This window comes from Chrysemys picta, chromosome 11 (assembly GCF_011386835.1).
Source record: "Chrysemys picta bellii isolate R12L10 chromosome 11, ASM1138683v2, whole genome shotgun sequence".
NCBI classification, from domain to species: domain Eukaryota; kingdom Metazoa; phylum Chordata; order Testudines; family Emydidae; genus Chrysemys; species Chrysemys picta.
In genome coordinates, this window is record NC_088801.1 from 4,740,389 (window position 1) to 4,763,647 (window position 23,259).

General features: G+C 46.5%; 1 protein-coding gene across 9 annotated transcripts in view; it reads right to left on the reverse strand.

Annotated features, from left to right (window-relative positions):
- Positions 1–826: 826 nt before the first annotated feature.
- SMARCAL1 (SWI/SNF related, matrix associated, actin dependent regulator of chromatin, subfamily a like 1) overlaps positions 827–23,259 on the reverse strand; it is a 248,766-nt gene continuing 226,333 nt past the window's right edge. For 8 of the 9 annotated variants that reach the window (XM_065561407.1, XM_065561413.1, XM_065561409.1 and 5 more), the window contains 7 exons: positions 15,791–16,009; positions 13,818–13,888; positions 9,910–10,012; positions 8,647–8,829; positions 6,737–6,837; positions 2,033–2,129; positions 827–1,137 (listed from right to left, as the gene is read on the reverse strand). In XM_065561407.1, the coding sequence (XP_065417479.1) occupies positions 928–1,137; positions 2,033–2,129; positions 6,737–6,837; positions 8,647–8,829; positions 9,910–10,012; positions 13,818–13,888; positions 15,791–16,009 (984 nt within the window). In that variant the 3' untranslated portion in view covers positions 827–927. Of the gene's footprint in view, positions 1,138–2,032; positions 4,181–6,736; positions 6,838–8,646; positions 8,830–9,909; positions 10,013–13,817; positions 13,889–15,790; positions 16,010–23,259 lie in introns of all 9 variants that reach the window. The other variant, XR_010591506.1, reaches the window with a different exon arrangement.

Here is a 23,259-nt window from a genome sequence, read left to right on the forward strand (position 1 = left end):
TCTGCTGTAAACAAGTGAGAGCGCACACACACTCTAAACCAGGTACAGCGGAGAGAGAACACGGAAAAATACTTAACAAGAGGCTGTGGCAAAGTGGCCTAAGCCTCTGGTTTTAAATACTAGCCCCTTGGTAGTCATGGGTTCAAATCTTGGCAGGATCACATCAGCCCTTCACCATCCCAAGATTGATACATCGAGTTCTAAGCAATTTATTGTATGTGGGTCTTCAGGATGAGATTTAACGGTTGTCTGCAGTAATTGCAAATAGATGGTCATTGCACGTTAGCCCAGGCAATTCTGAAAATCTGGGTTCAAGGTCCTGACTGCTCAGCAGATGATAAAGATCCTATGCACTTGTTGCCGATCTAGAGATCTGCCCCAGTGGTCAAAATTCCTCCTCTCACTTCTGCCGTGCTGTGCCCCAGACTGCTGCTAAACTGCCACCGTCACATCTCAGCAGTGGCTGCACGTCAGTGGTGAACTATGTATACAGTGTGTAAAGTTCTTTGAGGTGATAATATTTTGCATTTATATGGCACTCTGCCTGTTCAAGGCAGTCTGTAGCCATTCACTAGTTCATCCTTGTGACACTCCTGTGATGTAAACAGGTGAGCGTTATTTAAAATAAAACAGGTGTGCAAACTGAGGCCCAGAAGGGATGTGCCTTGCCCAAGGCCACTGAGAGTCATTGGCAAAGACAGGATTAGAATTCAGGATCTGCTGACACCCAGCCCTCCTTTCGCTGACCCAGATGAGCACCTTGCCTTGTCCTTCCATCCTTTGGGGGGAAACGCTATAGAAGTAAGACACTGAATCTTCTCCCAAACCCATTCGTGTATTTTATTTTTGGAAACTCAAACAATACAATGATTCTGCGTTGTTGTTTTTTTTAAATAAAAATCTTTTAAGTGTCTCGTTCCTTTCTAGTTACTGTCTGTGAAAATAATCTTCAAGACGCTGTTTCTTACGTGGACTCGCTGAGCAGGTGTCTGCTCCTGCATCCCGAGAGGCACTCCCGGAGTCAGACTCCTGGCAAGCGTCAGCCGCCTCCACGAGCAAAGCTTCGTCGAGGTCGTCTCCCTGCTCAGAGAAGGTCCTCTGGAAAAGGCTGTAAATGGTCTGCTGCTTTGGGTCTCGCTGTGAAAATAGAGCAGAAAGGTTCTGCACACACAGGGTATTAACAAACAAGCCAATTATAATTAGTTTACAGCTTCCGTTTCCCTCACGGCTCCCCTGACCAATGGAGAATGGAATTCCAGTGCGAGAGGTACCCGTGAGAGAACGGCAGGGACTCGGCCTGAACTCAGCTCTGCCGTTGTGCCTTCTGCAATGAAGCCACACATCACCGTTTTCTCAGAGGTGGAGAGAGAGGAAGGGGTTGATTCGCAAAATGTTGTGGCCCCTTGCAGAGCAAGGAAAAGCTACTAGAGGGAGCTTTTCCCATGGAAACTTCTAGAAGAATTTCCTCATGGACATTCCCTCACAGGGAAGGCAAGGGGGCTGCTCCAACGGATCCTTATGATCCGGGGGAGCTGCAAGAGGCCAGTGAAATACACGCACAGAGGTCCTGTGCTCCCTGGCCACGCTATCTAGGTCTCCCAGGGGATGGGGGCTCAGCAGAAAAGGTAATAGAGCCTGGAGCTGTATTTACATTGCCAGCACAAACTCGCAGAGTGAGAGTTGGGGGACAATATGGCTGCCACCCTCTGCCCTGACCCCATCCTTTTTCCCCATGTGGTTCCCTACCACAAGGAGAAACCTCCACAGGGCCTGAGGGGGTTAGAAAATGGTGCTGCAGAGGCACCGGAGTCTCCTTCCACACAACAAGATTGGGATCATTGCGCGGAGGGCCCACTGCCACGCGGCTCGGGGAGGAAGGTGGATGACCAGCCTACTGCACTTAAGGCAGAACTGGCGCGAGCTCAGATCTCCTCTTCTGTTAACCTGTCACTCTAGAGACATACAAAGCCCAAGTCAGTTTAACTCCTCCCAGGAATGACTCGGGCTAATGTCTCACATTCACATCACTGACCTTGTAGAAGTAATCAGTGGCTTCAGCTGTTTCAGAGAAACTAGCTTCAGAAAGACCGGCTTCCCCCAGCACTTTTATCTTCTCTTGAATCATAGGCCTATGGGAAGATAACAAGCACCAAATATTGCTAGAAAAGAAAGTGGTAGCATTTAAGATGTCACAGGCTCCTTTCTAGGCAGAGGAACACAGAATCATTTACCATGAGAGGCAGGGTGGGTGAGGGAATCTCTTTCATTGGACCAACTTTTACTGGTGAAAGAGACAAGCTTTCGAGCTTACATTCTTCTACTGAGTGTCACAGCTAAATACAAGGGAGTTAACCCATGTTGCAAGAGACCGTTTCCAAGGTGAAGTGGGCAGTTAACACCTCTGCAATAATACGACAAAGGCGAGTTAGTGGGTTGCAGATTGTTGTATGAGCCATAAATCCAGTGTCTTTATTAAGTCTGTGATTTTTGGTGTATAGCAGAGTTATCAATTTAAGCTCCCAGGCTTGTTCTTTGAAGGTGTTGTGCAGGTTTCCTTTAAGGATGAGGACGGAGAGGTCTGATATGGAGTGATCGTCTTGTGAAGAAAAGTGCTTGCCCCGGGGTGATATGGCGTTTTTGCCTTTTATCATTTTCCTGTGCAAATTCATTTGAGAGCACAGGGATTGTCTGGTTTCACTCACATAGTTGCTATTGGGGCATTTTGTGCACTAGATGAAGTACACAACATGTTGTGATAGGTGTGTGTAGGATCCCTGGAGCTTGAAAGGAGTTGTGATGAAGTGGGAACGTTCTTAATGTTTTCTCTGAATACTGTGTGGCTGCCTCAGTTTCCCCTATGTCTTTCTTACGTATCTAGGTGGTGGGATAAGGGTGTGTGATTGTTGCAGAGCCCTAGAGGGCAGGGATGATACGGTCTGCACAGAGAATACCCTGTCTCCTGGAAACTGATGGCCTGGGCCCCTCCCCTGCAAGGTGCCAACTGAAGATGTTGGAGAACAAAGAGATCAGGGGGCCTCCTGGCTCGGGGAAAGAGACAAAGGCCACAGGAGGGGCTGGAGGGAGTATCAGTTTGGAGCTGGCTGGGGAAATGGAGGGAGGCCCAGAACCGGGATCTGGCCTCCCTACCCCGCAAGATGGACCTGAGTGAGGGGTCCTGTTTTCTGTATCTACAAGCTCTGTTTTAGACTGTGTTCCTATCATCTAATAACCCTTCTGCTTTACTGTCTGGCTGAGAGTCATGGTGAATTGCAGGAAGTGGGGGGTGCAGGGCCCTGACTCCCCCACACTCTGTGACAGGTGTGTGTCGCGGGTGTCTATCACTGTAGCAGTGGAGATATGTCTGCAGGTTTTGCATCTGTTGTTATGGCAGGTGCTGTTGCCATTAGGAGTTGGCGTGTCCTGATCTGTGGGGAGAGAGCTTGCTTCAGGATGTGGTCCCCATTGAGGAGGAGTTGTAATTGTTTAATGATGCCTTGTATGGGTTCCAGTGTGGGGTGGTAGGTGACACCCAGGGGTGTACAGTTGGAGGGTTCCCACCCTCCATACTGAAGCAGGTTCTTTTTGAGTGTTTTGAGTGGCCCATTCCATGATGTGATCTACTTTTCTGGTGGAGTATCCTTGCTTGGTAAAGGCGATTTTAAGCGTGTAAAGATATGTATCTCAGACTTTCTCCTTGGAGCAAATTCTGTGGCCACCGATTTCTTGGTATACTGGGGGTGGTTATTACTGGTTCTGTGGGTTTCTTGTATCTAGTATTTGTAGGGTTCCACTGTTGACGCTGATCCTGGTGTTCAGGAAATTGATGCTGATGTGGGAATGTTCTAGAGAGAGTCTGATGGATGGGTGTGACGCTCTGTGCCTCGGAGGAACACCTTGCACCCCCATGTTCTTTATAAAAGGATTATGTGGGATCCAGTGCAAAGTTTGTGATGTCGGGTGTCTTTGGAAGGCTCATGATGCACTGGGCATTGTTGTTGTGGTGATGTTATAGGAATTGTTGTTATGCTAATGTTATAGGTTGTAATTTCATGTATATAGCTCTCCGAGCTCTGGTCAAGTGTAGTAGTAGTCTCTTGGTCTATCCAAGGCCGTGATCAAGTGTCTTGATGTTTTTGGTCTTTTGGCCTCGAGATGAAAACTTTGTCCTTGCTTCTGGGATCTTGAAGTGAAAAAATTCTCTAAGTTATGAGGCTGAAAATGTGTCCTCATGGCTTAAAACAAGCCCAAGCAAAACTCTCCAGGAACAGAGGGGCAGTTCATACCTCATCAGGGCATGTATGGGACAAACCTAGCCCAGCCTCACAGGAACAAAGGACACTGGCCTAGGCAGCAACAACGGATCTGTTTGACTCTCGAGTGAGTCATCCCCCTTCCCTTGGTAAGTTTGGGATTGCGATGAGGTAATGCGCACCTGACCCTGAAAGGGGGGGGGGGGGCGCGAAGCCAAGAGGGAAGAAAGAACATGATAAAGGTAGAAACATTTGCCCTGCTCTTCCTCTCTCTTCCACCTCCATCTACAGACATCACCACCAAGCGACTGAAGCGCTGATCGAAGGGGAGAGCCTGGCAAGGGCAACCAGGCAGGTGAGAAGCATCTAAGTTTATAAGGGCACTGAAAGTGTTAAGATCAGCTTAGAATGCGTTTTGCTTTTATTTCATTTGACCAAATCTGACTTGTTGTGCTTTGACTTAAAATCTCTCTTTGTAGTTAATAAATCTGTTTGTTTACTCTACCTGAAGCAGTGCGTTTGGTTTGAAGCATGTCAGAGACTCCCCTTGGGATAAGAAGCCTGGTACATGCCAATTTCTTTGTTAAATTGATGAACTCATATAAGCTTGCAGCGTCCAGCGGGCAGAACTGGGCACTGCAAGACAGAGGTTCCCAGGGTTGTGTCTGGGACCGGAGATATTGGCTAGTGTCATTCGGTTGCACAATCCAAGCAGCAGCTGGCCAAAAGTGCTCACTCACTCAACTGGGAGCAGCTTACACGCCAGTGGCTGTGCGTGAACAGCATGGGAGTGGGGTTCTCACAGCAGAGCAGGGTAAGGCTGGCTCCCAGAGTCGAGGACTGGAGTGACCTAGCAGATCACTGGTCCAGAGAACACCAGGGGAACGTCACAATGGATGGTGGTGGTTGAACTTGTGATGGAAATATATGAGAGAGTTTAGGTCATCTGTCCAGAGGATGAAAACATCATTGATGTATCTCAGGTACATCATTGGTTTTATGGTGTCATTTACACGGGCCCATGAAAAACCACCGTCTTCGGAGTATTGACATGCACCAGCCCTTTCACCTTAGGATAGATCCCATGCTAGCAGAGCCAGTTCTAGTAACCAAAGTCAATTTCACTATGTTGCCTTCTGTTTGTATGCACACACCTAGAATGCTGTCTTAAGCTTTGGGTACCTCAGGACCAGAGATATTAAACAGAGGCATTCAGAAAAAAACCAGTCGAAAGGATTAGAGGGGCTAAATGGACTGATCTGGATGTAAAGGTTGAGAGCTAAATGTGTGCACTGTAATTAACTGACCAATAAGAGGCCGTGATTGCAGTCTACAAATATTTGGAAGGTGTAAAGTTCAAGGTGGGAAAGTGGTTCCACAGGGCGGTACTGGGAGCAACAGGTTCCATTCCCATCTCCAATTCCTGGGATTTGCAACACATGACAAGAAGCTACGAAGAAGTGAACCTCACCTAGCACAATTAATGACCCTTCATTAATAAAATGCCCTCATCTCTCCTGGAGTTGGCATGGACGGGAGGGAGGATGAAAGGATAAGTATGTCCTCTTCTGAAAAGCATATTTCCTTTCAGTCAAGCACTAGCAGTTGCATGGACCGCATTTTACAAATAAAAAGCAAAATTACTGTCATTAGCTTTCCTTTATATGTGGGCGACGTGTCAGTTTCCAGTTTCTCCTGATGCAAGGCCCTAATTATTTGCAATCATGATATTCTGGGAACTGTATAAGTTCACTTCAGCTCATTTGCTCTTTCAGATGAGGTAATGGAAAGATATAATTTCGGACCTTCAAAGTACCATCTGGTGAATCATTTTCCTTCATCGATTGCAGGTCCCTTCCCTCACAGCACAGAGGATTTCCTAGATCCCTCCCCATCACATTATACTCCCACAGCCCTGCATCCCACCAACCTTCCTGCAAGCCAAAGAAGGATGGATTGAGTTCCCATTGGGGCACGTCAATGGTCAGACAGCTTTGCTGAAGAGCAACATGAGAGGCAGCAGAGCCCAAGAACTCACGACCCAGAGAGTTGTATGGGTCTTATCTCTGCTGAACACCCTAAGTCCTTGCTAACTTCACCTCTCAGGAGGCGCTTGGAGCCTGTAATATTCCGTGTTGCAACCAAGCAGCCAAACTTCCTCTCCCTATTCCCAGCCTGTCAACGTTTAGATACATTAGGCCCTCTCAAACATCTCAACAAGCACTCTTTGCCTGATAAATAGGTCTATTTTACTGGCTTGTCACCTTCAGTTACAAGGCCAGACTGTTAACAAGACTTTGCCCTTCTAGAAAGCCCCACCCCAAAAGGCAAATATCACTCCTCTCAGTGCCGTGAGAGCATGTTACTGCCACCCCTATCGTACAGAGGAGGAATCAAGCACAGAGAGGTTAAGTATCATATCCCAAGTCACACAAGTCCCAAAGAGATAGATGAAGAGGTAAGGCGAAGTCCTTTCCACTCCTTACCATAAGTAGTCATCTGCTGTGCCTTTAGCCACCAGGTAATGAACGTTAACAGAACTGGTTTGTCCAATTCGATGTGCCCGATCTTCTGCTTGGATCAAAACCTGTATTTAAATAAACAGAGAAAGCACAATGAAACAGTGTAACACACAAGAATTTACAAAACCGGCCCCAGGAAAGAGAGACCTATTTTTCCCGATGCTTAACTACTCCAATTTGTACCCTATTAACAGCAAGAGTCCCCAGCGGAGATCAGGGCATAGCAGGCATAACCCTGCCCGCCCAGAATTTATAACCTAAACAGCCAAGCTGCACAATGGATGGGAGGAGGGAAGGGGTATTTCCCCCTTTTACACATGAGGAACTGAGGCAGAGAGAGATGAATCAACTTGCCCCAGTCACCCAGGAAACCCGTGGCAGAGCAGAGAGCTGAGTTCAGGTCCTAGTCCCTGGCCAGCACCCGAACCCCAAAGATCTACCTTCCTCTCAGACATTTTCCCCTGATGTCCTCTAAACAACCAGCTGCTAAAAGCATTCCCTAGAGAAAGCTTCTCTGCTAAAATACTCCGTTTCCTGCATCACCAGAAGTGTGTGCGTGTGTGTGGGATTTGCAATTGACACTGTGAAAAAACAAATACTCCTATCGTTTTTCCGAGGCATACGGGGGCTGTTGGAATTCCAGTCCTGCCGGTAACGGATCATTCAAATGGCACACCGCATTCAGAGGGCCCTCAAACAGCTCCACAATTTGTATATAGAAAGATCATTTACTGAAATGCCGCTGCCTTAGGGGAGGAATGCATCAGCTGCTTAATGGTGCACAGCTGTGCTAGTCTGCAGTTTAGAGCAAGAAGTGAAGTAGAATGAGACGTGGTGTGGCCCAGTGGATAGAGCACTGACTGGGATTCAGGAGACCTGGATTCTAGTTCCCAGCTTGGAAACTGGCCTGCTGGGTGATACTGGGCTAGCCACTTCGCTTCTCCGTGCTGGAGTTTCCCCATTTGCATATGGGGCTAATGATACTGATGACCTCCTTTGTAAAGTGCATCGAGATCTACCTGGTGAAGAGTGCTATGAGAATGAGGTATTATTATTATCCAATGGCTGGTGTATAGTAGGCAGGCAGGATGGAATCTGGGCAGGGATCCAGGCTTAGTCCCCCGCCCTCTTGAAGGCGGGACACTTGGATTTCAAATGACAAGCGGTCAGGCTCTTTATTTTACGTTGAAAATGAAAGACAGCACTTGCAGGCCTGCCTGTTCCCTTCCAACGCAGTGCTGGAACACTGGTTCAGTACTGACAGAGAATACTGCCACCTCATGAGTCACCAATCCAGTGGTTCAAGGAGATTTTAACTCTTACCAGTACGCATAGGTGACTCATGGGAGGGACACAAAGGGGGGCACTAGCTAAAGGAGAGGCAGGTGACCTTCCCAAGTGACCCCTCCCTGCCAGTCCGGTCAGCTGGGGTTGCAGCAATTTAAAGGTTTTGGGGGGGCTGGGAGTGTAAAAGAGTAGTGAGGAAGGAAACAGAGAAATCCTGGATGATGCTCCTGCACCTCCAAAGGACCACCATAACACTATTCCATTTCCACCCCGCAACACTACAAACAGTCCCCTTTTTTGGCAATATGATTGATCAGTACGGTAATAAGAATAGTAACACCACCTAGCTCTTATATAGCACTTTTTTCAGTAGCTCCCAAAGCACTTTACAGCGGAGGTTAGCATCATTAGTCCCATTTTACAGATGGGAAAACTGAGGCACCGAGGGGGGAAGTGACTTTCCCAAGGTTACCCATCGGGTCAGTGGCAGAGCTAGGAATAGAACCCAGGTCTCCGGAGTCCCAGTACTGTGCTCTCTCCACTGGCGCACACTGCTTTAAGTTATGGTAGTAACGTAGGTTCCTTACACCGGGGTTCCAGAACAACTCTGCAAACACCACCAAGTCGGCAGAAGAGAGGGTCAGCCCCGTGTTGGCAGCAGTAAGGGATAAGACAGCCACAGAGTGCTTCTCGGAGAACTGGAACTTCTGGCACAGAGACTGACGCTCAGCTGAAGATGTGGAGCCATCAATGCGAATATATCCAACATGCTGAGAGGAGGGCGTGGAGAAAGATCATTAGCATGTCTTTATTTCCCCAAGTTTTAGAGGATTTCCCCACCACCAAAATACACTGAACTACTCCATAACATTTTATTTTAAATATATTGGCAGGGTAAAAAAATACTAAATTTTATTTCAGCGTTTTCTAATGCTGCTATTAGATTTGGGCATAAACACACAATAGGAACCCGCATCACCAGCCACCATCTCCTCCGATACCCTTCATCCAGGTCACTATCATGCTTAGACACTGGGAAGGTGAGACTGCAGAGTCCGGGTCAGTGAAAAGGAGACGCAGATGAAAAGGCTCAGTGCAGAGCGAAGTATTGCCCACATATTGATGCTGCAGCTGCAAAGCTAACAATTTTCCAATGGTCTCCTCACCGAAGAGGAGCATTGATAGGATGGGTACCTGATAAATGTCAGGGATGATGAGCAATTGCCCAGTACTTCCCTCAGAGATTTCTAAGTGAGAAATTTGCAAAACCACCTCCCATCTACCACTACCAGGTCTCACAGCCACCGCATGAGCTTTCAAAACCTGATAGATCAGATGAAACGGGCATAGAAACGTGACCTCCATTCATCACTAGACACAGGAGAAAGATCACTATGCAGTTAGTAAGTAGACACAAGCCTCCATGCAATAGCCAGGCACAAAAATCAGAGCAACATGGACCCAAGAAACAAAGGGCATGCAGATATAGCTAGGGTGGGTTTGTCACTGCCTTCTCACCACCTTCTCCGAAGAGGCACGAAAAGCAGCAATGGCAACGTATGGTACTGAAACAGCACTTCTCAAAGTACTGTACACACATCCCTCCAGGTGGTGGTGAACACCAAGAAACATCTGCAGCAGTAACCCTCACATACACAAAATGTACATCCCACCGGACAGTCTCATTCTGGAGACTCAGTTATCGTGGCCAGGGGGCACATTAGAGATATCTCAATTAGAGAATTGTGTGCGTCACTAACTTTCATAAAGTAGGTGACCTGCCAGAACTCTCCAGAGCTTTGAAGTTGGCTCAATAATAAAATTAATAGGAACCTGATTTAAGAACTTACTTTGTTCTCCAGCGCTTTGCTGATTGCATTCAGTACTATCTTGTGATGAGCAAACACCAGGAATTTGTCTCTCCCGCTTTCCAGTAATTCCAGGATGTATTCTCTGTATTAAAAACAAATAATCCAAGTTATATTATTGATGTCTCTGTTGTCCCATGCACACATCACCCTCAAATCCTAAGCGATATTGTTGATCTATAGGCGGAAATCAGGAAGCTAGCCAGCAAAAACCAGCATTTCAATAATTAATATCCACATATCAAAAAAGATCTAGGGACACATCACTCATTTTTCTGGACTCCTGGCCACTGAATGACAAATGTATCTATTTGTATTTGTATGTCACTGAGTCACACTTGATGAAACAGAGTGGCCCAACTTAAAGTCATTTCCATTTATCTGTCTATCCCATTCATTCATTCATTTGTATTTCTAACTCTAGGCATCTTGTGGAACACATTATGTTATCCAGAAGGCAATTACCCATAATACATTTATTTAACGCTGTTGTCACTCTAAAAAGGAAACTTCTCTGAAGAACAAATTTATCAGGACATCTTGAAAATTATTTTTCAATCCACTAAGACATGCAATAAGTTTCCTATGTAACAAGCGATTGTAAGTTGTTTACAAATGGTTGGGAACGGGTAAATCAAATTTCAGCTTCTAATGAGGACAGATGGCTCAACGAATTGGTGCTAAAATCAGGACTATGAAGTATTTCACCAAGTCACTATTTTCAACACAGCCCAGGCCAGCTATGACTGAAAAAAAACAAATGACTCCGTGGCAAGATGGACTTAAATTCTGCAGCCAAGTTGCTGAATTCTGTGACATTCTGGTGAATCTATAGGAAATTCTATTTTAGTTTAATTTAATTCAAGAGAAGGTTTACACTGAAATGAAGCTGAAAATGAATAATACGATCAGCTGAATGACCCCTGTGGTATGATATTCAACTCATATTTATTTTATATGCTGTCCTGACATTTTCAGTTTAACATGCAACAGATTTTTGTATGGACAATACACTGCTGCACTGGAGAAGTTGTCGGGGGGAAGTTGGACATTTTGGCACCTGAGATGTTGTGGGAGGCATACTGAGATGGTAGGATAAGGACATTAGCTTGAGCTACTTCTGAATATTAGCTAGGTGGCTCTGCTAAACCAGCAATTCATACGGCTAGCATTTAAATTTTAATCTTTACAATTTCATAGGTGGCACTGCCTAAAGATGAATGGGGCAGTTCCCACCTCTCAGTGCTATTTTTTCAGACCTCTGCAGACGCAGGGAAACAACACTGTATGGTTGTATATTCAGTTCACGTGGTTTTCTTCGCCAACATAAAAGAAAGAAACACTTTTTTAAAAACAAAAGCAGAGCCTCTGGGCGGCAATTCTGGATTCTGCAGCAAATTCTGTGGCTGTGAAGTCATGCAGTACACATGACTCTGGTCATTCCAATAGGATAGCCGGTCAGTTGGCTATGAGAAATAAAAATCAGTGGCAAATTATACATGTCCCCATAACAAACAAACAAAACCAACATCCTATCTGATCTGTTGAGAGCAAAAAAAGCTAGGGATGAAAGGGCCTCCAGCCCAACTCGAAGGGATTACCTCTCCAGAGGAAAGAGTTAAAAGTCCATTCCTGGGGGAAGCGTACATTGTTACCATGATCCCACATGGGCTCTGTGGAACATTCGAGACCTTCAGGGCTGTCAACATGGCACCTCTAGTGAGCCCTATAAAACTAAAGACTAAATTTGGTTGACAAATAGGTTGGCTCAATGCTTTCTGCAGCAAGGCTGCAGTGTTCGTTTTTTAAAATTCTCTTGACACTGATGATGGCATTGATGTGTTCCTTTTAAACTAAAGAAGTGCCCGAACCAGAGGACTTGATCTTAACCCCAAACACTGGGTAGCTTTAGATACGGAACTAAACAACCCGGATGTGATTGCAGAGCCATTGGCCATTATCTTTGAAAACTCATGGCGATCAGGGGAGGTTTCGGATGACTGGGAAAAGGGCAATGTAGTGCCCATCTTTAAAAAAAGGGAAGAAGGGGGATCCGGGGAACTATAGACCAGTCCAGTCCCTGGAAAAATCATGGAGCAGGTCCTCATGGAATCAATTCTGAAGCATTTAGGGGAGAGGAAAGTGATCAGGAAAATCAGCATGGATTCACCAAGGGCAAGTCATGCCTGACTAACCTAATTGCCTTCTATGAGGAGATAACTGGCTCTGTGGATGAGGGGAAAGCAGTGAACGTGTTATTCCTGGATTTTAGCAAAGCTTTTGATATGGTCTCCCACAGTATTCTTGCCAGCAAGTTAAAGAAGTATGGGCTGGATGAATGGACTGTAAGGTGGATAGAAAGCTGGCTAGATCGTCGGGCTCAATGGGTAGTGATCAATGGCTCCATGTCTAGCTGGCAGCCGGTTTCAAGCAGAGTGCCCCAAGGGTCGGTCCTGGGGCCGGTTTTGTTCAATATCTTCATTAATGATCTGGAGGATGGCGTGGACTGCACTCTCAGCAAGTCTGCAGATGAAACTAAACTGGGAGGAGTGGTAGATATGCTGGAGGGTAGGGATAGGATACAGAAGGACCTAGACAAATTAGAGGATTGGGCCAAAAAAATCTGATGAGGTTCAACAAGGACAAGTGCAGAGTCCTGCACTTAGGACAAAAGACTCCCATGCACTGCTACAGACTAGGGACCGAGTGGCTAGGCAGCAGTTCTGCAGAAAAGGACCTAGGGGTTACAGTGGACGAGAAGCTGGATATGAGTCAACAGTGTGCTCTTGTTGCCAAGAAGGCTAATGGCATTTTGGGCTGTATACGTAGGAGCATTGCCAATAGATCGAGGGACGTGATCATTCCCCTCTATTCGACATTGGTGAGGCCTCATCTGGAGTACTGTGTCCAGTTTTGGGCCCCACACTACAAGAAGCATGTGGAAAAATTGGAAAGAGTCCAGAGGAGGGCAACAAAAATGATTAGGGGGCTGAAGCACATGACTTATGAGGAGAGGCTGAAGGAACTGGGATTATTTAGTCTGCGGAAGAGAAGGGGGGGGGATTTGAGCTGCTTTCAACTACCTGAAAGGGGGCTCCAAAGAGGATGGATCTAGACTGTTCTCAGTGGTACCAGATGACAGAACAAGGAGTAATGGTCTCAAATTGCAGTGGGGGAGGTTTAAGTTGGATATTAGGGAAAACTTTTTCACTAGGAGGGTGGTGAAGCACTGGAATGGGTTACCTAGGGAGCTGGTGGAATCTCCTTCCTTAGAGGTTTTTAAGGTCAGGCTTGACAAAGCCCTGGCTGGGATGATTTAGTTGGGGGTTGGTCCTGCTTTGAGCAGGGGATTGGACTAGATACCTCCTGAGGTCCCTTCCAATCCTGATATTCTATGATTCTAGGATCCCAATTTGGGCCCATCTGGAATTAAATCAGAAGACTGGGCAGGTATGGAGCCCTTGGAAGAAGAGAATGTTGTGTGTTGTAATTAATTTGGTTAGCTGCACTTGATTTTGCTGGAATCTTATCCCAAAGGCTCACTTTCTCTCTTCTCATTAGTCAAATACATTTTGATAGATCAGAATGAGGCACTGGATTAACCTCTGAGGATAGGACAAGAGGCTATGGTCTTAAATTTCAGCAAAGGCGGTTTAGGTTGGACATTAGGAAAAACTTCCTAACTGTCAGGGTGGTGAAGCACTGGAATAAATTGCCTAGGGGGGTTGTGGAATCTCCATCATTGGAGATTTTTAAGAGCAGGTTAGACAAACACCTGTCAGGGATGGTCTAGATAATACTTAGTCCTGTCTTGAGCGCAGGGGACTGGACTAGAAGACCTCTTGAGGTCCCTTCTGATCCTATGATTCTATGACTGTCACACAACTTACATGACTGAACGGATTTTGGATTCCGCGGTTCTGTTATAGAAGAGTAATAGAGCTTCCTTCTCCTGTTGTTTCTGTGAAGAGGAGAACAAACCTGAATGTCAGTTTCAAATCTGCCTTCCCTCCTGGGTGCCAGCCGCTCCAGCATATCTGCAGCTGCCATTGGGCATTGTGCTGGGGAAAAGCAGACTCTCCCTAAACACTGGTATTTACAAAACATACTACACGGATGGGGAAATCTTTCACCATGTGCTACCAAAATTCTGCCCCTGCCACCTACCCCAGTGGCACTGCACCAGTTCTACGCTGACTGGGGACCACCCAAGAGTGGGGAGAAGTAGATTTGCCCCCAGCAGAAATTTAAAGTTTGGAAAACTGAAGGAATACTCTCACGTGAATTGTATTTTTCATCCCCCCCCAAAAGATGCTGTGTGTAGAGGGCTTTGTCTGCACTACAAGCAAAGCACTGTTGTGGCCAAATCACGTCATAATTTGCTTTTTTTCTTGCTGGTGCGGACAGAAAAATGTGTTATAACCATAATAGAGAACCAAGTTTTAGACAGATCTCTCTACCAGCTGGGTCCAGTGATTAGAGTACTTGCGAGACCCCTGCTCTGCCACAGACTTTCTGTGTGACCTTGAGCAAGTCATTTCAGGTACATCTACGGGAGAGCTGAAGGTGTAATTTCGAGTAACTAGTTTTGATCGATGGCGGCAGGGTTGCTGCAGCACAAGCAATGGTACAGACTAGCTGCCAGAGTACAGTCCCAGGAGAAACCCTAGCTACATATCTAGGATGGCTAGCCCATCCCGCTGCTCACAGCGCTGCTACTGTTAGTGCAGGAAGTTGATCAGAGCTAGCACAGGTAAGTTACCCCTCCAGCTCCAGTGTAGACATAACACGACTCTCTCTAGGCCTCAGGCTAAGTCTACACTACAGGGGGGGTCGACCTAAGATACGCCACTTCAGCTACGTGAATAGCGTAGCTGAAGTTGCGCATTTTAGGTCGACTTACCTGGCTGTGAGGACGGCGGCGAGTTGACCGCTGCCGCGCCGCCGTCGACTCCGCTTCCGCCTCTTGCCGCGGTGGATTTCCGGAGTCGACGGAAGAGCCATCGGGGATCGATTTTATTGCGTCTTCACTAGACGCGATAGGTCGATCCCCAATAGATCAACTGCTACCCACCGATCCGGCGGGTAGTGAAGACGTGCCCTCAGAGTCCCATCTGTAAAATGGGAATAGCAGCAGCGGTGTGGTGAGGGTAAACTGAAGTTTGTCAGAAGCTTAGATACGAAGATAAGCACCATAGAAAAGTCTATAAAATAAACAGCACAGGTCTCTAACACGGTTGTAATCTGCATTTTCTGTCCACAGAGGCACAAAAATAGTTGGCCACAACTCAGATTCAGTACCTCTCTGGCGATCATAGAATATCAGGGTTGGAAGGAACCTCAGGAGGTCATCTAGTCCAACCCCCTGCTCAGAGCAGGACCAATCCCCAGAGAGATTTTTGCCCCAGATCCTTAAATGGCCCCCTCAAGGATTGAACTCACAACCCCGGGTTTAGCAGGCCAATGCTCAAACCACTGAGCTATCAACCCTGTCGGTTACATTTGTAAGGTAAGTGGGACTTATGAGGCAAGACAGGAGAGTAAATACAGAGGCGTGAAAGATAGTAAATAGAGTGAAGAGGAGATAAAAGGCGAAGGACAGGGGAAATGAAAGAGTGATATGCAGCATGACAAGAAGATGAAACGGCTGAAACTAAAGAAAGAGAAAGCTGACCTGTTATGATTATTGATGTTGTGCATTCTTGGATACCCAAGAGAACCATTTAAAACAGTTCCCTTGAGAACGTCTGCTGTACATTTCGATGCTGATCTAAGAATCTGGGAATTGCTCTCCACTGATTTTTTTTTTTAAGTGAGCACCTGAAATACCAACAGTCCATCATGTTAACAGTTTCTGACTCACACTTCTGTATCCTTTGGCCATCTCCTTTGCAGTGGCGGCCAGCTCAGCCTTGGTCTTTGCATTCATGCCTTCAGGAGCCACCACTACCATTTTGCGCTGCTTTGCTGGAAGCTGGGAGAGCACATCTGATTTCAAGCGGCGGATCATGACAGATTCTTCAAGCAAAAGCTTCAGTTCTCCTAGGTTGGAAGATCTGGAGTAGTCCCAGCCCCATGGCATCTGGGGAAGAGCAAAGCATGATCATCAGCAACAAAAGTCCCAGGAGCCTTTAAGTCATTCTCGGTCCAGGGGATCTGGGGAACAAACTTCCACAGGAGAACAGGCGAATCCAGACTCTGCCTGTCTTCAGGAAATGCTGCAAAGCCTTCCTCCTTTGCAAAAGCCTTTTCACGGTAAGAATGACACTCCTAACACGGATAGGCCCGTTTACCCTCCAGTTCTTACCACAAAAGCCTACTGCAAGCAGCCTATGGCCCCTGAAGATACCAGAGACTCCATGAAGTCCATTAAGGACATTGCTATTGATTTTACATGGAAGGTGCTCAGATACTAATGAAGGGTAAATGGTTGAGAGGGGCCCGTGGGGGAGGGGCTGGAGGGAGGCGGCTCCGTGCGCAGAGACCCACTGCCCTCCTGTCCCCAAGGGGCGCGTAGAGACGGGCCAGCAGCAACACAGCAGAGCTAAGGTGGCTCCCTGCCCGCTCTGCTTCCCTCCCTCTGCGCCGCTTCGCTCCCGGAAGCATGTCCCTGCTGCCCCCGGGTGTGTGTGTGTGTGTATGTGTGTGGGGGGTGCACGTCTCCACGCGCTGCCCCTGCCCTGAGTGCTGACTCCGCGGTTCCCACTGACCGGGAATGGTGGCCAATGGGAGCAGCGCCTGCGGGCAGCGACATGCAGAGACTCTCTGGCCCCCTCTCGCACCCCAACCCCCTGCCCCAGCCCAGAGCCCGCATCCAGCATCCAGACTTCCTCCCAGAGCCCACCTCCTGCACCCCAACCCCCTGCCCCAATCAAAGTACCTCACTGTATTTTCATTTACTTCCCATTACTTATAATATAGGAGGAGAAAGAAAGAAAAAAAAGAATGAACAATGGGAGGGAGATAAGAGAATGTTCTTTTTCTTGGCAGGGTCCCGGGGGTGGCGGGGAGGGGCGAAAACGAAGCTGCGCACCAGGGCCCCACTAACTCTAAATCCGCCACCGCTCACCAGGCCAGAAATCCAGCCTGAGCAGCCACCAGAGGTGCAACGTCTTTCACCAGGCTAGTGCATCTCAACTCTGTGTGCATCACTGATGGTAGTAGAGGTTGGGGGGCAGAAGCCGAGGGGGAGGAAGGAGGAAGGTTTTGGGGACCTCCAGCTGTGGGGGAAGGGCTTGTGCTATTGTTTCACAGTTGTTGAAATCCCTTAAGTCCCCCATCCCCTTTCAGCCCGTTGTTCTGTACCCATTCCCTTGCCTAATATGCTTTTATATAAATGGTTACAAAACTCCTCCGTGTGTAATTGGGTTTTGGTGTCAGGGGCTTCCGGACCCAAGCAAAGTGGGCCAATGCCCGACTCAAATAGGAATACATGCAGGCTTGCTACCTTAGGACACCTACCAGCAGCTGTGTCCAGTATGGGGGAGGGGGTTAGGGGTGGCACAATTGTTTTTCCTCCTAATTCCAGACCCTCAGTGTGTAAGTTGTCTTGCACACCCACTGAATGCTGAATCAGCACATCTCCCCACTTCGCCTGTCTCCCGCTCAGCTTACACCTGATGTGTGCCGTACACACCGCGCCGATTTCTGCTACTGCCAAGTCTGGCTCTGAGGCCCCCATGTAGCTTGCAGGAAGCAGGCGCAGCTACATTTGGTCACGTCTCCGCATAAATCAGCTCGTTCTCCAGGCACCTAGCATTCATGGCATCCATTCTGCCACCGCAGCTTGCCTTAACGCTCCCTTTAGTTCCTTCTCCCAGAAGCAGCTACCACTATGCCTAGCATATCCTCCCAGACCTGGTGTACAGGAAGGAAGGGACAAGCTGTATTCAGAACATCAAGCTCATCTCCGCTGTGACCTTTGTCCTGTCACTCCCCCCCCCCCCCCGCCATCTTTATCAGCAACCGTCACCATATAAAATGTAATTTACGTTGCAGGATCCTCGGCGTGGGGTCCTGTCTCTTTATTTGTCTGTAAAGCTGCATGTACTCCCATTGTTGTTATTTTTAATACAGTGCAAACACCAACAATAATGTAAAATGCAATTACCTGCTTCTCTGCGGGGGCGGGGGGGGGGTGAAGGTGAAAGAGTTAATGTTTGAGAAGTGATCTGAAGCTGTAAAGCTCTCAGTGCAATCATCAGTATTTCTTCCCACACTGGAGCACGGCGTATTTGGAAATGTGATTTTGAAGACGGCTTTGAATGTGCTTTCCTGAATGTCACACCATATTGTTCTCTTATCTGCTTCGGCAGAGAACAACGAAGTTGACAACCAACACCATTAAAATTGATATATTCTCCAACTAAAATGCCTCAGAACGTTTTCCCTTTTTCAGGCTACATAAGCAAAGGGTTTTTTAACTTACTTCAGAGCTTATAGTCTTTCGTTCTGGGATCAGCCTTCATGCCCTTCTTTGAAGCATGTTAATCGCTACAACGTTTAATTTTACATAATGTGGGGACCAAAATTGAATAGAATGTTATAAATGGAATTTCAACAGAAAGTTGCTTTCTCTCACCAGAACTCCCATACAGTTCTGCTCTGCTGTTCTAGCACTGGGACGGATTTATTACAGGGACAGCGAGCAGAGACTTCTGTTGCAATTTCACAAATGGAACCATATTCTACTAGTTACTTATTTACTTTCCATTTAAAAAATATTGAAAGTTGTTTGTGCAAAATCATGACTGTGATCGGCACCGATTCTCACTCTCCCTAGAGGTCTCTAGAGAGGAACCAAGGAGTCAACTCAAGGTCTGAATCCTTATCTTCAAGATGCTCAATGGCCCAGGCCCGGCATCTCTAAAAGAGCCTAAAGCTCAGGAATGAAGGTCCACTCCAGCTTCCTCAGGGGTTGGTCTATGAACATAAGAACGGCCGTACCGGGTCAGACCAAAGGTCCATCTAGCCCAGTATCCTGTCTTCTGACAGTGGCCAATGCCAGGTGCCCCACAGGGAACAGACAGAACAGGTAACCATCAAGTGATCCATTCCCCTGTCGCTCATTCCCAGCTTCTGGCAAACAGAGGTTAGCGATACCATCCCTGTCCATCCTGGCTAATAGCCATTGATGGACCTATCCTCCATGAACTTATCTAGTTCTTTTTTGAACCCAGTGATAGTCTTGGCCTTCACAGCATCCTCTGGCAAGGAGTTCCACAGGTTGACTGTGCATTGTGTGAAGAAATACTTCCTTTTGTTTTAAATCTGCTGCCTATTAATTTCATTTGATGACCCCTAATTCTTATGTTATGAGAAGGAGTAAATAACATTTCCTTATTTACTTTCTCTACACCAGTCATGATTTTATAGACCTCGATCATATCCCATCCTTTGTTGTCTCTTTTCAAGCTGAAAGTCCCAGTCTCTCTCTCTCTTTTTTTTTTTTTTTTTGGCAGATGGGGCGGCCATATCTGCATGCAGTATTCAGGATGTGGGCGTACCATGGATTTATACAGCGGCAATATAATATTTTCTGTCTTATGATTAATAATAATATAAATTTGTTATTCAGTCAATTATTACTGTAGCACCCAGGAGCCCCAGTCATGGACCCCAATGTGCTAGGTGCTGTACAAACAGAACAGAAAGATAGTCCCTGACCCAACACGCTTACAATCTAAGGAACTAAGGACTATCACAAACTCCACAACTTCCGTCCCAAGTATCAGGCACACTTCTTTAACTTACCCTCTCTAAACACACACGGAGACCAGCAGATTCATTTAAAAAACAAAACAAAAACAACAAACAACTCCCTCCCCTGAAAAGTAAAACCCTACCAAAATAAAACACTCCACACACAATTCTCTCCCAGGTAAAGGGGGGGGGGGGAGGAAGAGAGAGAGAACACGAACCACATATGACAGATGTAGGTCACATTGCTTACTACATCACAGATACTATGATGATAGAAGAGAGGTATAAGCTTTGGGATGGGATGGGATGGGATGGAATCAGATGGGCCATAGACACTGAAGTCCTTTATGGCATCTGGAGGTAGGGTAGAAGCACATGGGTAGGAAAGAAAAGGATGCTGCTGTAATCATGACGCACTACCACGGATCGCATTGTATCAGCTCTGTTGACAGTTAGCCAATGAAGATGTCAATGTTACATGACTGATTTCAATAGTGTTATGTCAGTATCAAATGAAGCCCCTAAACTATGTAACTTTATCGCTATATCATATCTATACATGAATTTTAATAACTAATCCTAGCAGTGAGTTCTGATGGGTCATTTCTAGAAAACTGAAAATTGAAAAAAAGTCATTCTAAAAAAATATAGTTAACACGAGAACGTGATAGTAATATGTTTAATAGGACATGGTGTATAAAACTAGTCTATTACTAGAATTATTAAAACATACTTTGATGTCTTCTACTGAAAGACAAAGGAAAAAATGAATAGAAGTTTATCCTGCCAACACACACATCTGGCTTTGGTCCATAATATCCCAGAACAAATGCATCAACTGTGAATTTCTTATCAAAGTGTTAAAGCATCTCACTCAAGTCAGTAAATTTATTACAGTGTTAACAGAAGCTGCCAAACCCTTACAAATTCAGAGCACATGCTGATCTAGACATTATTTAATTTTTTTTATTTGTTATTTGCCAACTTCAACCAGTTTGAAAAATGGCTTCACAGCCTCTACTTCAAGAAACTGAGTTGAGTTGAGCTTGTAAATAAAACAGGTGACATTTCATTTGTTGCAGTTCTAAAAGCAAGGAATTGGATCGTGAACCAATAAAACTCTTGTTTTACATCTTTTCTTATTGCATCTGCCAGAGATTTGTAGGTTTCTGCCATGAAAGTAAATCAATTCTTTTTAAATGCTGAATTGCCAGGATTTTATTTTAAATTAAATGGTTCAGGTTTGTCAATTTTTGTTTAATGTAATGATTACAACAGGATTTATTAATAACAGCAACTCATTTATATAGCACCTTTCATTCCCATGGCTTTCAAGACACTTTTCAAACTCTCTCTCACTCCGTTTAATTCCACTCACTGCCACAGCCCTAGTTGCCTCTGCGGTTTTAAGAAGCACCTGTTTCAACAGTGCACAGCAATGCTACCCCAGCCGCTTAGGACAGCAAGTAAACTCCACCACTACTTCCAGTTCAAACTGAAAAGAGGAATTTTAAGGAGGCAGGATGGTTACCAAAATTGAAATCTGGCCAGGACACTGGGCCAAAAACCTTGACTATTGTGAGGAATGCAAAGGAACCAAAAATGGCCAGGACCTGGGTTGTGTCTCAGCTAAAAAGGCCATACCCGCAGCCGCCCAGCACCCCAGCGCTATACTGAGAGACTGGCTCAGTCCTGACCTGCAACATCTGGCTAGTTTCCTTTGAGGTTTCTCATCCAAGTACTAACTAGGCCTGCCCGTGCTGAACTTGTGAGGTCCAAAGAGCACGTAGCTTAAGGGAGGCGTGGCCGCAGGCCGTGTATTAAGTTCCACTCTCACAGACAAAACACTCCCATTAAAAGTAGGTCATAGCCCTCAAACTGATCTGTTCTTAATTTGCCCTACTGTGCTCTGGGATCAGAGCACACTGAAGGGAAGGGCCCCTTCTGGTCATAGAATCATAGAATCATATCATAGAATATCAGAGTTGGAAGGGACCTCAAGAGGTCATCTAGTCCAACCCCCTGCTCAAAGCAGGACCAATTCCCAGCTAAATCATCCCAGCCAGGGCTTTGTCAAGCCGGGCCTTAAAAACCTCCAAGGAAGGAGACTCCACCACCTCCCTAGGTAACGCATTCCAGTGTTTCACCACCCTCCTAGTGAAATAGTTTTTCCTAATATCCAACCTGGACCTCCCCCACTGCAACTTGAGACCATTGCTCCTTGTTCTGTCATCTGCCACCACTGAGAACAGCCGAGCTCCATCCTCTTTGGAACCCCCCTTCAGGTAGTTGAAGGCTGCTATCAAATCCCCCCTCATTCTTCTCTTCTGGAGACTAAACAATCCCAGTTCCCTCAGCCTCTCCTCATAAGTCATGTGCTCCAGACCCCTAATCATTTTTGTTGCCCTCCGCTGGACTCTTTCCAATTTTTCCACATCCTTCTTGTAGTGTGGGGCCCAAAACTGGACACAGTATTCCAGATGAGGCCTCACCAATGCCGAATAAAGGGGAATGATCACGTTCCTCGATCTGCTGGCAATGCCCCTACTTATACAGCCCAAAATGCCGTTAGCCATTGCCAGCAGATCGAGGAACGTGGTCAGGCACACTGTGCGGGTGGAGGGCAATTCAACTCAGAACAACCAAACTCCTGCATCCTCAGAGGCTTCTCTTCCTGATTTTGGCCTCTGCCTCCTTTCCTCAGCACCTTCTGAATTATTCTCACTACAGAGATTTACACCAAAGCCAGCCTGACACCAAGAGAAACTGTCATTTTATAGCAGATCGACAAACTTCCCCCAGGTTTCCTGCCCTGTCCCCCACTGCCTTCATGGACTACTTACGGTCCTAACGTGCAGAAATCTCATTCGCTTCCCTCACATCTCATCTACGTTGCTTTCCAGTTACAAAGCCCCCCTGGTTCCTTGCAGAATCGCTGACTGAATTCTTTCCAGGTTCACTGCAGTCGCCGCTATCATTCACCAGCGTTAACGACAGCACAACCTGTCTCAAGTGACTGGTCTAAAGAAGCAGCAATGCTCAGCTGCCTAGTAAAGGTGGGTCTTTCACAATGAAACAAAATTGTAATGGAAACCTTGGGGATGCTTGGCAGCGGCCGTTTAAAGCAGGGAGTTGAAATTGACGGTGACCCTTCCTGCTGGTTTTACGGTAGGTTGCAAGCTCATTTCTACAGTGGTTCAAGCACTGACCTTTACGAGACCCAGTTTAATACTTCCCTGCTGCTGAACGCCTAGTGGGTACGTGAGGAGCTCTCTTATTTCCGTCACCTCAGTGTTCTTCGTCCAACTCAACATCCAACCTGAGATCCATATGGCTTGCAACTGAAGCAATAGTTAGTCATGTGGACCCCTACCCCAAAGGTCTATGAGATACCAAACCTATTTAGGCCTACACACTACCATTCAGCCTCTTGCACTGCAGAAAGCCAGAGAGATTAGGCCACGTCTTGTTCCCCCCCAGGAAGTGCTACCAACACTGCTCAGACAGGAAGAATTAAGGGAGCTGCATTAAAGATATGCTGAATGCACAGTGCCCCTCTGAATGAGTTCCACGTTGTAACCCAAGAACCCCTTAATGCCAAGAATCCCAATTCTGGTACGTACATTCTGG